This window comes from Zonotrichia albicollis, chromosome 7 (assembly GCF_047830755.1).
Source record: "Zonotrichia albicollis isolate bZonAlb1 chromosome 7, bZonAlb1.hap1, whole genome shotgun sequence".
Classification (NCBI taxonomy): domain Eukaryota; kingdom Metazoa; phylum Chordata; class Aves; order Passeriformes; family Passerellidae; genus Zonotrichia; species Zonotrichia albicollis.
This window is the reverse complement of record NC_133825.1, coordinates 32247205-32260763: the sequence shown is the minus strand read 5'-3', so window position 1 is coordinate 32260763 and position 13559 is coordinate 32247205. Positions and strand designations below refer to the sequence as shown.

General features: G+C 43.0%; 2 protein-coding genes across 3 annotated transcripts in view; both read right to left on the bottom strand.

Moving 5' to 3' along the window:
* Positions 1-216: 216 nt before the first annotated feature.
* On the bottom strand, positions 217-3852 carry BLOC1S2 (biogenesis of lysosomal organelles complex 1 subunit 2). The gene is made up of 5 exons (XM_074544910.1): positions 3693-3852; positions 2780-2896; positions 1873-1992; positions 1275-1379; positions 217-747 (listed from the first exon to the last, which is right to left on the bottom strand). The coding sequence occupies exons 1-5, from the start codon at positions 3742-3744 to the stop codon at positions 716-718; spliced, it is 426 nt and encodes a 141-aa protein (XP_074401011.1). The 5' UTR covers positions 3745-3852; the 3' UTR covers positions 217-715.
* A 577-nt stretch (positions 3853-4429) lies between these two features.
* LOC102063576 (broad substrate specificity ATP-binding cassette transporter ABCG2) overlaps positions 4430-13559 on the bottom strand; it is a 19022-nt gene continuing 9892 nt past the window's right edge. For both annotated transcript variants that reach the window (XM_074544900.1, XM_074544899.1), the window contains exons 8-16: positions 13240-13356; positions 12130-12395; positions 11493-11575; positions 11045-11134; positions 9503-9627; positions 8995-9149; positions 7462-7551; positions 6189-6301; positions 4430-5315 (exon numbers count right to left, since the gene is read on the bottom strand). In XM_074544900.1, coding sequence (XP_074401001.1) covers positions 5168-5315; positions 6189-6301; positions 7462-7551; positions 8995-9149; positions 9503-9627; positions 11045-11134; positions 11493-11575; positions 12130-12395; positions 13240-13356 — 1187 coding nt within the window. In that variant the 3' untranslated portion in view covers positions 4430-5167. The remainder of the gene's footprint in view (positions 5316-6188; positions 6302-7461; positions 7552-8994; positions 9150-9502; positions 9628-11044; positions 11135-11492; positions 11576-12129; positions 12396-13239; positions 13357-13559) is intronic.

Below are 13559 nucleotides of genomic sequence, written 5' to 3'. Positions count from 1 at the left end.
GCATGTAATAAAAGTAATATGTCTTGAAACTTCACCAGTAGTCCCAACAGTCAAAGAATATAATGGCAGGAATACTTGATGCAGAGGTTTAAAACACGTTCTCTTCTATCATCCCTAGCAGTTTGAAGGAGTTTGTCTTTATTAACAGAGCCCTTTAAAAAATAAAAAAAAACAGCTTGTGTAATCTTTCCAACAGAAGTTGAGATTCCAGAGAAATATATACAGCAAGTTTATTGTAAATTTGTCTCTCTATTTCAAACAGATAAAAGGGGACACCAAAATGAAGTGTTTTCAATACCCCACCCATTAAGTCCAAAGTTCCAGGTATCTTCCCAACACAGAACCCAATGAAAGAAAAATTGAAGTTTAGGTCCAGCTGCTACTAAGGGAAAATGTCTTTACAGATTATGGAAGACTTTCCCTAGACCAAGTATTTCATGTGGAGAACAGGACTAACACACATATAGCCAATACTGACATGAGTTAAAGACAGGCTTCTACTTTTCACTGCAGAACTGAGGCAACAGTACCCCTTGAGAAGAGGAAAATATTATTCAGCCTTATGCCTGAACACAGCCTACCAATAGCTGGAAAAAGTCCCAGTCTCCATGTCAGCTGTAAACCAAATCCTTGCCAACATACAGAATTGCTGCTGTGCAAAACCAGAGATCAGTCGGATTCACTGCCCAGCTCCAGCTTACAGACTATGGTAATTTCATCGTTTCTCCAGTTTTTTGTACTTGGCTTCTGCAGAAGGAAAAATAGTACTTCAGTACTTGGTAGGAAAAAGCTTTGCAACCTGTAAGCTAATTTACTGTATCATTCAGGATCATTTTCTCCTAATGCACTTAGGCAGATAAATTTGTACAATAATTTTTTAAGAACCCAGTGCTTAAGTCAGACAATAATATTAATTTAAGCAATTTAAGCCGAGAGGGGTTGGGTTGCTGGTGGAACATTATGAACACCTTAACTTGCAAGGTTAAACAGCAGACTTTAAATTATAAGTCAGTGCCTACCATAAAAAAAACCCAAGCCTCACTAATAAGCAGTAGTTTAACAACATCTGTACTGGTCCACCGTAACATAATTCATGACATGAATCTTTTCCCAATGCTTATCACTTCACAGACAATGTTTGTGCTCAAAAGCAGCACAGGCAACTATGCACCTCAGATTTGTTAAACAAAACAGAGTTTACATTCTTTCATTCTTTTTTAATCCTCTTGCAAGGCACTATGCTTCCAGGTCTTAAAGTGGAGGACGATAGTTACCAAGTTTTTTGGAATATGCATCCAGTTTATAAGCTGCCTGCTCCAGAGCTGCAACCTGTTCCTCAATTAGGTCTATCTGTTCCAGATATGGCTGAAGATCAGCATCTTAAAAAAGCATGAAAATTTTATCTGTCAGTTCTCAGTAATGCACTTCCAAGAAACAGTTCACACTTGAAACACAAGAATTTCTTATTACATTCTTCAGATGGGACACTTCAAAAGGTGCCCTCTCTCAGCCCAAAATTAAGTGGTGACTCTGACAGCCATGTTCCAGGAAAATATTAAATGTTTAAGTGTACTGTCTAGTCTCTAACACAAGTAACAAGAGAACATTAATTAAAAGACGTGTTATACCTATCAGATCCAGAGTCTGGGGTAAACCAGGACACAAATTCAGATGTATTTTCTCTTACAGTAGTCTACAGAGTCTAAAGCTGTTAAGAAATATACAAGACTGGCATTGCATAGCAGCACATCTATATCAGTGAGTTTTATTTCCTTCAGCACTAATGGAGTGTGAACATTCTGACTCTAAGATACTTTATTTCCCAAACAAGTGTGCCATTTATGACACCCCTACCTTATTTGGTGTACTTACATTTTTGGTTTAAATCCTTCAGATTTCTACTGATGTTTATAGCAATATCTTTCATTTCTAAGTACTTCAAGCTAGTCAGCTTATTCATGTTTTCCAAGAGTTTGTAGTCTTCACTGGTGGCTTAAAAAAATATAAAGTATATTTTAATTAAAGGTGATGTGGTTTGAATTGTGCGCAGACTCTTCAAGAGGACAAGAGATTTCAATCCAACAGCCAAATAAAGCACAACAGTTTAGATGGCAATACAGGTTATTAGTATACACTCTACAAAAAGATGACATTTTGTGAATTCCAAAAAATTTACTAAGTCCTCACATTTCTATTCTTAACTCTGTCAGTTAGACACTTATGTTTACAAAACTGATAGCACAAATCCAGACTTGTAATTTGTAACATATATTCCTCCTATAGTCTGCAAATCAGGAGTGCTTTCAAAATTAGAGCCTAGGACATGCATTAACTTGATGAACAGTTTACTTTGCTCCAGTTAATTTTGCACAGCAGTTTATTCTAAAGCATAAATGTTGGAAAACATATATGATCCTTGCTCTCAAGAAAAAAAATTACTCCACTCTCTGTAGTGCCTCCCTCCTACTCTGTTTTAACCTAGATGCTTTTGTTAGATTGACTTTCCATGTACAAACTTCTTTGAGATGAAAAAGAAATATTTTTAAGCTGCTGACATCACACTGAATTGTTCTGAAAAATATTTGTAATATTCTGGGACTTCATTAAATTATTATAACCAATCTCAGTGTTCTTAGCAGCCTAGCAATGTGCCAAATTTGGACTGCCAGTCTTACGAGACGCAATCTAAATAGTTACAGTTTAGACAAGCTATCCAAGAGCTTTCTTTCAAACAAAGTGGAAAAAAAAGAACTTGCAGGTCAGTATTGCAGTGCCTTACCTGTCAGTTCACCTGTCAAGTAAGTGGCCATTTTGCTGAACATGTCTTTGCAGAGTTCATTGATATCTGCTTCTGCTGGCTCCTTAGCTTCCTCTGCAGTTTCAATAGCAGGATCCTCTACTCAGGAAAAGACATAACAGGGTTAAGACAAACTACAGCAAGTCCGGAAGCACAACAGAAAGATTACATGGTTCCATTCCCCCCCCCTTAAGCTGCCTACAGCTGCTTTCCATATAAATTGCCTTCTTTACACGTTACACTGTTAAGGGGTAACAAACCACGGCAGCTTCTTCGAAGTAGCATCATTATTTCCAAATAATACTTTAGGGAGCATTCAAGAGAGAGGCACCCGGCCTGACAGCACTGACAAGCATTAGTTCCCCTCGTGCCTAGACAGCAAAGCAGTTTGGGGAGAACTTTTGAGTGGCTGTGCACGGCACTGCTGTTTATTTCTGGTCACCGACTCGGAAAAGAAGCACCGCTGCCCCAGCCCGCTTCATTTGGGCTACAACAGATCCCCACCTGCGGAAAGCGGCAATCGCCGCTTTCTTCTCAAACCCGTTTCTGCCACAATCTGCCCTTGTTCGGCCCCTTCCCGGAGCAGTCCGGCACCTCTCCCCCAGCCCGGCAGGCCGCTCCTTCCCCCGTCGGCAGCGTTTGCCGGCTCGCACACGAAGGCTGCCCGAGGCCCGCGGCTACCTCCGACCGAAGCGGCGGCAGGGCCAGGACTCGGCCGGTCCCCGAGGCAGCAGCGGCAGAAGGCGTATGGCCCGGCCCGGCCCGGCCGACACACGCCAGGCCGCGGGCTCGCCGGGAGCTCCTGCCCGTGCCGCGCCCTCCCCGGGCCGGGCCCAGCCCCGCACCGCGACCCTGGCCCCCGTCCTGTACCCCGGCCCCGGTCCCGGTCCCTTACGCTTGGCTGGCTGCGCGCCGGCCTCGGGCGGCCCCTCCGCCGCAGCCGCCATGGGCACACAGCCGCTCCCACGGCCGGAGCCGCCTCCTCCGGGCCACGCCAGGCCCGGGCCAGGCCCGCCCCGCGCCCAGCGCAAGGAGGAGCGCCCGGAGCCTCCGCCCCTGAGGGGCGGCCACGGCAGGTGTGCGGCGTGCCGGCCCTCATGGAGGCGGCTGCAGGACAGAGACGAATGCCGAGGTGTAAAAGGTGTACGAGGTTACTTTGCTCCAGGCGTTACAGGCAGTGAAGCCGAACCGAGAGCGCCCGGTCTGTGCTCGATGCGGCTGCGCTGTCAGTGCGCTCATTTCCCCCTTCCCACCGCAACCGGAGCGTCATTGCAGAAGCACCGGCAGGACTCTCGCACCGCAGACCGGTCCAGGGACTGAGGCCAGCCCGACCCTCACAGGCAAACTCTCCAGTCCTGTGTTTGAGGATGTTTTCCTTTGGCTTAGCTGATCCGCTTACATCTGCAGGTCTTCAAGCGATTTAAAAGCATCTTTTCTGCTGCTGATGAGGTGGCCAGGAAACAAGTACCGGCACGATAGCCGATACTTAGGGATACTGTGGGGACTGTGGTACACGTTGCTGTAGTTGCCACAGCCGTAGCTACATAGGTGTTTTCCAGTCCATAGTGTACGTAGCACTATATACAGATAGTGCAGCTAAGAACTGAGTCTGTTGTTAAACACTTCTGCCAGTAGTAAGTATACAAATTTTTATTTAGAAAGTAATAAAGAAAAAGGGCATTCCCTCTCATCCTTTAAGTAGTAAATATATTTCTTGCTGTTCATGGTGGGGAGGGGAGGTTTTTTGGTTTCTCTTTTCCTGCAGTACAACAGTACATATTTCTCTTCTTAGGTGAGATGTCTAACACCACTGCTATTTAGTTTTTAATTAAGCTAAAGTTGTTTCTGGAAGTAGCTTCCACTGAGAAGCTACTACAAGTACAACTGTTTTTTCCTGGTAACGAGTGCTTGGTCTCTACTGACTTCAAACTCAAATGCATCTCCAACACATTGTGAATGGTCTCTGTCTCTCCTCAGATGTGACAAGCACTAACAAGGAACAACATACCATTTTATAAATGCCACCATCACCTTCCACCTTTTGGGATGGAGAAGCTCACATGTCCAATAGAATATTTTGTGTATAAGCTGGCCACAGAATAATAATGGTTTACAATATAAAGTTTGATATGTACCTAAGGAATTATGAGAATTGTATTTTCTTAGGAAAATCACTTACGCAATGTACATTAATGCATTTCTTCTAAAAACCCACAGTCCTGTGGAGATCACGCTCCAGAAACAGGGGAATAGGCCTCCCATCTGAAGTGCAGTAAAGTCAGCTGAAACATTTTGGCAATCTCCAGTAGGCCCTAACAAACTTTGCAGTTTTAACACCTGAGAAGCTGCAGGGCAAGGCAACACAGGAGTCTATGTGAACTTCCTCATGAACCGGAGTTTTGCATAGGCAATGACAAGGAAGATGACAGTCATGCAGAAGAGAGCCACTATGTTTTCCCACATTGCCCAGCTGGTAGGTGCAATTCCTTGGCTGCACAGGTATGCTTCACCAGAACACCTGCAGAAAAGCACGGGGCAGAAGTTCATGTTACTATGTAGCACACATCCTCAGGTAATTATTATTGTTTCTCAAAGATCCTTCTACCCTCAACTCTGCAAAACAGGTGATGGAAATAGACAATCCATCACCAAATAAAACTCAAGGGACAAATCTAGGTCTCTAGCTCTCATAATTTTTCAGTAGCAACCTAATTGTTCTTTATAGATAACTGGCAATTTATGAGGAAACCTCAGAACCATCTTAAACCATAGTAAGTACAGAAGCATTAGCTTTCCCTCAACAATCACTGGATGTCCAAAAGCCATGGAAACAGTACTCTAGCACTGCTCCCTGCAAAATATTCAGCTTGCCATTTTCTAGTACGAATCACGAAATAGCTGCACTGCTACAGCTTAAGACATCAATAGCCAAGAGCACTTCAAATAGGGCAAAATGAAGCACTGTGAGAGAGATACTTTTGCTCTCTCTGGATCTGCAGGGAGGTTAGTATTTAAAAGTTCTGTGGGAGAGGCATGTTTCTGATCACAGGTCTACTGCTTTCCAGCAACTCTGTAGCTGTCCACACACTGCCATTTCCATTGTTAAGTGACTCTGGATTTGTTTAGGAAAACTGATCAATCAGGGCTAGGTTAACAAATACAAAACTTAATTTAGCTAATCTGCCTATTTTTACAAGTAAAGTTTCATCTCTGCTTCGCTCTTGGGTAATTGTGGAGTTTTACTGTATAATCCTAAAATACATTACTTCGGGACATGTTGTTGAGACTGGCTTGTAAGTGGTTATTCTGAAAATAGTATAAAAATTTGACACAGTCAGACTTCCCTTCAAGTAAACACTATTCAGGCCCAGAACCATCATGAGTTACTTACATTTCTTCTGTAATATTGGGGGGACAACTGCCTGTGTATCCCACTGACACTGTAGTATTTGGATTCTTCTCACCACAGAAGTAGAGATCTCTGTACTCATTTACCTGAAGGGCCTAGGGAAAGAGGAAGACACTAGATTTTTGCAGAGTTCATGGTTTGGCCTGTTAAAACTGAAACACTTCAAAGGAACTTGATTATTAGAATACACATACCACCATTCTTGGAATCATATGTTCATGTTCCTTTTTATTTTCAAGCTCTTAGACACTGCTTTTCTTAGCAACTGCTCCAAGTTCTACATGCAGGGTGGTTCAGTGTCCCAGGCCTTAGCTTCAAAGTTACTCAGCCACGGGTTTCTGTCTTGCCAGCTACAAGTTTCTGTTCATCCACACTCACCTGGGTCAATCTACTGATCCAGTTAATCATGTGGCTGCATGCAGATACCCCAGCATTACCACACTGAAGGCATGGCAAAGTCAGCCAAAGCAAGAGGTGAAAGGTTCCTCAGAACTGGCATTCTGCACTCACTGCTATCTCAGAGGACTCTTCTACATTGAGTAGCACTGATAAACCATCTCAGTGATACCCAAGTAATGAGGTCTCACACATCTCCCACCCTGCACCAGCTCCAGCATTCATTTCAGTCATTGTTACCTGAAGTAGGACACCATTCCTTCCAAAGAGGCTTGGCAAGGATGCAAACAAGGAGATGGAAACAACTCCACCTGTGACCTGCTCTATTTTCTGTGTTTCAAGCAGCTGCACCCTTAGATTCTGGTACCCCAGCTCCTTACTATTCAGAAAAGTCAAATTTCATTTCAGAGGAAGCCATTCTGAAGACTGAGACACTCGTGCACTATCGTAAATCCCTTAACCAGTTGGAAAGTCATTGGCCCCAGCTGGCCACCCATACAGTAGTGTCTGGAGAGGCTGGACAATATTTGATTTTATTCTAAACCACAGGGATCAACTACTCAGGCTAGGAATTAGTGCCTGACTGGACAGCTTGCTCTGCAGCTGTCCAAGCTGCATTAATTCTGTAGCACAAAATGTTTGTTCAGTCCCTGAGACTTCCAGCTCTCACACAGAGTTCTAAATTTCGCTTCCTTTTTGAGGCTGGCTGGTCTATTTTTTTTTTTTTTACCATGTTCATGCAATGAAACAAACCAAATCTGGCTTTTAAGAGAATTTCAAACTTTATACTCAAAACCTTTCCAGGAAGCAGCAGTGTGGCTACATTACTCAAAGGAGACCAATGCTACTTTCTACTCACAGTGAGGCCATATCGGGGGATGCTGAAGTACTTGAGCCAGTTCAGCCAGCCCATTACTGAAGGGAGGTTCACTAAGAGGCCAGAAAAGATCTGAAATAGAACACAGGAGATTGATGAGTCACAAACTGTTTACTGCAAATAATACCATTCCTGCACAGATGCTGCAGCTCCCAGCAGAGGTTCACAGGGATTGATGGACCTGCTACTGCTGTCATCCCTGCACCCACAGACACGAGCTGGAGCCTTGCAGCACTCCCATGCCACTGGCCTGACAGCACACCCGAGTACTCCAGCTGAACTGCTTGCAAAGAGGTCAGAAAGGTTTTCTACACCCACATGTGAGCTAAGAAGCATGATCACAGCTTCTTACCCAGGAGGACTATCCCATGGTAGAGCTAGGCAGAGGGTAAAGAAGAGAGGAGAAATAAGAAAGAGATGAGAGACTGGAGAGATGAGAAAGTAGAGAATCAAAAAGGAGAAAAATGGGGAGCCTTATGAGCTGTTATTATTTCAGTCTTACATCTTTTATCCTCTGTCCTACATCTTTTATCCATGTTTTCTCTCATCTGGAAAAATATTTGCTTTTACTTCTTATCACAAGTGGTCTTCATAGGTAAACACGATATTTCATCCTCTGCTTCATCACAAGTGATCTTGTGCTTACCCCACTGACTTTCAGGACATGCATGTGTCACTCCTTATACACTGTGACCTAACTCAACGTACACCTTCCCCTTCACTACACATGCACACTTCTCACCCACAGTGAGCAGTTAAAGCAGTGCACTTGGCTTATTGCAAAAGCAGCTTAAATTGCAAATCAAAGAATCAGGGAGGTACTGTGGCTCGGAGTATGTACACAGACAGTGACCAGGAATCATCTAACAAGAAATATGTAACTTGGTAGGTTTCACAGTCAAGACGTTTCATCATCAACATCACCTTTTTCAAAAAGAACTCACAGCTCTCATCTCCAAGTGGTCAAAATGTCTTTCTCTCTCTCTTGTTCTCTTCCTTAAAAAAATCCTCAGGGAAGAGTATTGAAGTAATTTCTTGAACCCCAAGGTAATATTGAATTACAAAACAAGAGAGGGTTTGTGACTTTTGTACCACTTGGGCAGCAAAAAATAATGCAAAAAATCAACAGATCTAAAGTTTATTTCAAGGCTTTTTCCATATAAATGATCTAGTTGATCAGTTAGATTTCTAATACTGGAAATGCAAGATTTTTTAAAATCAATCTTTGTAAGGACAATTTAATTTAAGAAAAAGCAACACATGTTTGGGGCATACTGTTTGGAAAGCTCTGGTGGCATCACAGCTACTGAATTGCACCCAACCCTTAGACTACAAGCTGGCAGAAGTATATCTTTGACTACCACAGTGACAATAAAATCACAAGCATGGAGCTGACATGCCATTGGATTATGGATATTTCAGCCTGCCTAGGATAAGCTCAACTCAGTCCTCTTAGCTGGTCTCACCTCTTCCCTCCCCTCCACGAAAGGAGCACACACCCCCTAGTACACTTACAAGCATCAGGACAAAACAAATGGTGATGAGCAGATTGGCCACAGCCACCACATCCATCCCAGCACTGATAGCCAGGGACATGGCTGTGGCAGTGTAGGACACCAGTATCAGGGTCAGCATGAAGAAGAAGAACCGCTCTGCAACAGCTTGGTATCCTGTCAAAAAGCAGAAAGGTGAGAGTCCAGTAAACAACCACATGAATTCCAGAGTTGTACCCTTGGATTCCTATACAAGACAGGAAAATCAGGAAGAAAGACCAAGTGTGGAGTTGGCAGGAACTTTGCATGCTTCAGAGGCCCAAAGAGCATTACCAAAAGACGTTGTCAGGAAGGTCCCTGTGTTAGATTGCTGGTGTCTCTGCACCTGCCCCAGAGTCCTCCAAAGTTATGATGCCAAGCACTTAAATCAGTTGAAAGTTCGAGCAGCAGTATGTTATAGATACAGGAATCTGGCTAAGTCAGAAATGTGTTGGAAGACAACAGGTTCAATGAAAGCATCAATTCTTTACCAATCATCCAGTAACTGATGCATGAGAATATGATGGCTGGAGTAGTTCTCATGGGCAGCAGATCTCCTATCATCAAGGCCAGGAAGTAGGCAGACACACGGTAATATCCACTGGTGTACTGATGGCTGCGAGAACAGGAAGGAGGGGAGTTGTACAGGTTTAGAGGTTCTCTGTGAAGCAGGCTCAGAGTGTGTGTTTGATTTATCCTGATTTGTTTTCTGCTTTTTCTACCACTGACTCCTCTCTATGTAAATTGCTTATATTCTCTGTGCTATCACTGACACTCTATGAAGCAAGGGCTGATCTGTCTCTCAGACAGTCAAACAGCACACCAAGGAACGTGAATGAAACACTGTGTGACTGCTAAGTAAAATATCATAAAAAAACTTCTAAGTCTCTTTTCAAAGGAAAAGATCCTTAATACAAGAGTACAGGGAAGCATTAGACTTCTATAAACTGCAGGAACACTTCATCCACTGCTAACTCATACAGCTGCTTCCAGGGAAGAAGGAATGATACCCAACAATGGGAAAACACCTTTGGGACACCAACTCACCTCCAGTACAGAGCCTTATGATTGTTTTGTTGCTTAATGGAGCTCATGAAAAGATGCTTTAATGGTGATGTGCCTAAATCCCCATTGACACAGCTGGTAAACTACACTGGCAAGCACGGCAGACTAGCAAGAAATAGCAGTGTGGCGGAATTTCACTCCTGAGCAGCTGTTATGGACAATATCAAGCTGCTCTGAGCAGCCTGTGGGTGGACATGGACATTCCAGGCATAAATCTCCAGTTTCTGTTTTACTGCATAGCATCTTTCTGTTGCTCTTCTATTGCATGAGCTGGAGGCACCTCCAAACTACACTTTCAATATATATGTATACATACATGTGTGTATACTGTAGGTATACATACCTACCTGTGCATTTACAAATGTATACACACATACAAAAACATATATAAATATATATATAACTATAAAGATATTATGCATAAATAATATTATAAGTAAATAACTGTATTTAATTACATATTAATTACTTTTAACAACAATGTAATAATCAAGCACATCCCTCTGAACACAGATGTGCTTGATTATTAATGATCTCTTGTAAGCCAGACAGTGGCCTCCTTTATCTGAGCATCCATTCCAAAGTTCCTGGAGAAACTCTCCCTTCATTTTTGCACAGTCTTGCCACTTTAGGACCATTGCAAGACTGTGCGTCAGCCCCTGCGAGAAAGGGGGCAGGAAGTATTCACAGTCTGCAGGATTCACACGCAGACCTCAAAACCAGTTGTTACCAAAAGTGGGTAGGAAAAACAGTAAGCTGTCACACAGGAAGCAAGAAAAAACATTTCCTCCTTCCCCCAGCTCTTAGCATTTCAGCTCCCTGCTCTACAGACTCACTTAGCATTACTATTACAATCTGATGTTGCAAGGGAGCAACCAAGTCTTCGGTGGTAATAATTTTGTTCAGTGTGTAAGATACTGCCCCATCTCACTCCAGGGTATGAACAGTCCAAGTGCCTTACTACTTACACAAATAGTTTCTTGTCTCTGATGAATAGCTCAATTGCAGAGACACTGGAAAAACACTGGTTTGTAGTGACAAAAAACAAGGATCCAACCCTAGAAGGCAAAACAGAACAGTGGAAAAGTGAGGGAACAACCAGATCAAACAGTGGCAGCCTCAGACACCATTCCATAGAGTCAGTGCTTTTCTCTGTCCATAGAATGGAGATATTTAATCGCTACTGTAAATCTTAACTGTATCCTTATCTTCCCTTTTACATCCCCTTTGTACTTATGTGCAAGCCTGACAGAACTGTAGCTCCTTTAGGACCCCTGGCAATTCCATGCTGCAGTGCACTGAGACTTGTGAACCCAACCCTCCTTTGTATTTCAAGAGGATTCCAAGGCCTTCCTTCCCTGTGCCTCAAACCTGTCTGCTACACATAGAAAAATGAGCAAAGCTTTTTCATCTTACCGATTCTGAATGCCGCTTCGGTCCAGTTTTACACCAAAAAAGATAGCACCCACAACCAAGGCTAGAATTACAGTCACTGCAATCTGGAAGTGGAAAGAAGAAAGGTAAAATGAAATCCTTCAGATAAGTAAAAAATCAGGAACTAACATTATTAAGTCATATGCAGGGCTTAAGATTCACACCTGCCTAAAGCCTTGCTCTTGTGAGGCAATGCATACCTGTGACACGCCCAATCAAAATTCTTATGACAGTTTTTCAGATTTCATCCTTTTCACTTTTCTACTTCATTCTTTGGCTAGGAGAGTTTAGTAGAAACATACTTATAGAGTAACCAAGTTTAAGTTTTAAAGTGAGGCATAAAATCAGTATCACCCTAGAAGATCCCTATGTGACTCAGAGAATGAAGCACCTCCCCCCCACACCCCAATCTTCAATGCAGTATTCTTATGCTAAACTAAACTGGAGATTTTTTCCAAAGGCCACAAAGGTAGCTGAGCATCTCACTCTATTTACATGGCAGTGGCACAGGACTTTTCTGTTTCCCTAACTGCCTTTGAAAACATGTTCTGCCCTACAAACTACAGATTACGAGACTGAGAGCAGCAAGAGTTTGAGACTTTTAGCAATTGTTCCCTACTTGTGCAACGGAGGCCTGTGGGTTCCTGATGAGATTTTTCAGGGAACGCTTGGACACCCAGTAGAGCTGAGTGAAGAATCCATTTGCATAGGTGATCTCATGCTCCTGCTTGGTTGGTCTCTGCTTGCTTCCCCGTCCAAGCTCCACTTTCCCCAGTGCTTCCTTTGTGCTCTTATACAGGCTCGAGCTGAGGTACTTCTGGTGCAGCACATCTACCACACTGCTATCCACGTTGTCTTCAGTCATTCCATTTTCACTGCTCGCTTCTGAGTGAGAAAAAGATATGGCTTGTGATTCCCTATGAACCTGACCTTCAGATATGGCCCATCAATTAGCTCAGCAATTCTGGAGGCTGAAGAAAAAGGCAGAAATGCCCAGAGAATTTGAGTTGTTCAGGCCTTAGGCCTGAGTTTAGGAGGCTAGCTTGAGTGAGAGGTTTGTCCTACATTTTTAATTGAAACTAACTAATCTGCCCATTCTTACTGGCACAAAATGGTCATATTCTTGTAACATGGCACCAGAAAACTTTTGTTTCATTGAATTTGGAAAAAATCAATGTTTGCTCTGATTCACATCACTTCAGTGGTGTGAACTGCTGTGTAACTGCTTTGCAAGATCTGTTCCCTTATAGTCCTTCAGTTAACGAGGAGCAACATGATCCCTAACAAGTATTTCCAAACATTTCACTCATTATACTGGTAGAGAATTTCTTCCCTAAAAGTTCCAATCTCTTTCACTCTCCTGCAAATCCAACACTCCTTAGCCATCTACCTAGTCTTCTCTGCAGCAGCCTCTTATGTGACTGAAAGCTTGTCAGCTGCCTCTTGAGACTAGGCAGTTTTAGCTTTTCCAGTCTTTCCCTCACAGGCTTTTTTAAAATTTTGGTATTTGTCATTGCTCTCCTATACTACTGAAGTGAAAAAAATCCATTTAAGAAGTCTTCTGATCTCTTTAAAGAAGCCAAAACAAAGTATATCTATTAGTAGGAACAATGAAAAGATAAAGAAATGCCCTTAGACTCAAGGAAACCCAGAGAATAAAAGCTTGCCATCACCACATACAATTTCCCTTCTACACTAGCCAGCAGTGAATTTCTCCTTTGCAATTTACCTTTTCCTGTGTCCACAGGTCCATGATCATCCTCGCTGGCTGCCACAGCAGTTGAATCACCATTTATGACATCAAGGAAGAAGTCAGCTGGATTATTGAAGGGTTCACATTGATATCCTTTAAAAACAAAACCAGAACAAACCAAAACCACACATGCAACGTGTTTGCATTGCACAGGGCACACCTCAGAAGGTCAGGTCTAATACTGTATCACTTTTCTATAACCCTGTTACCAGAAAGCTCCACTGCTTTTCATAAGTGTAACTTTACAGCAGTAGACGGAGGACAGGATTTAGGAGACGGTGAATCCAGGGTATCTA

Excerpts from the sequence above, each read along its gene's own strand:
- BLOC1S2 (XM_074544910.1), bottom strand. The coding sequence starts at position 3,744 with ATGGCGGCTGCGGCGGAGGGGCCGCCCGAGGCCGGCGCGCAGCCAGCC. Across the intron at positions 1,380-1,872 it reads GAAGGATTTAAACCAAAAAT|ATGCTGATCTTCAGCCATAT; the intron begins GTAAGTACACCA and ends TGCTTTTTTAAG. Across the intron at positions 748-1,274 it reads TGCATATTCCAAAAAACTTG|AAGCCAAGTACAAAAAACTG; the intron begins GTAACTATCGTC and ends TTCCTTCTGCAG.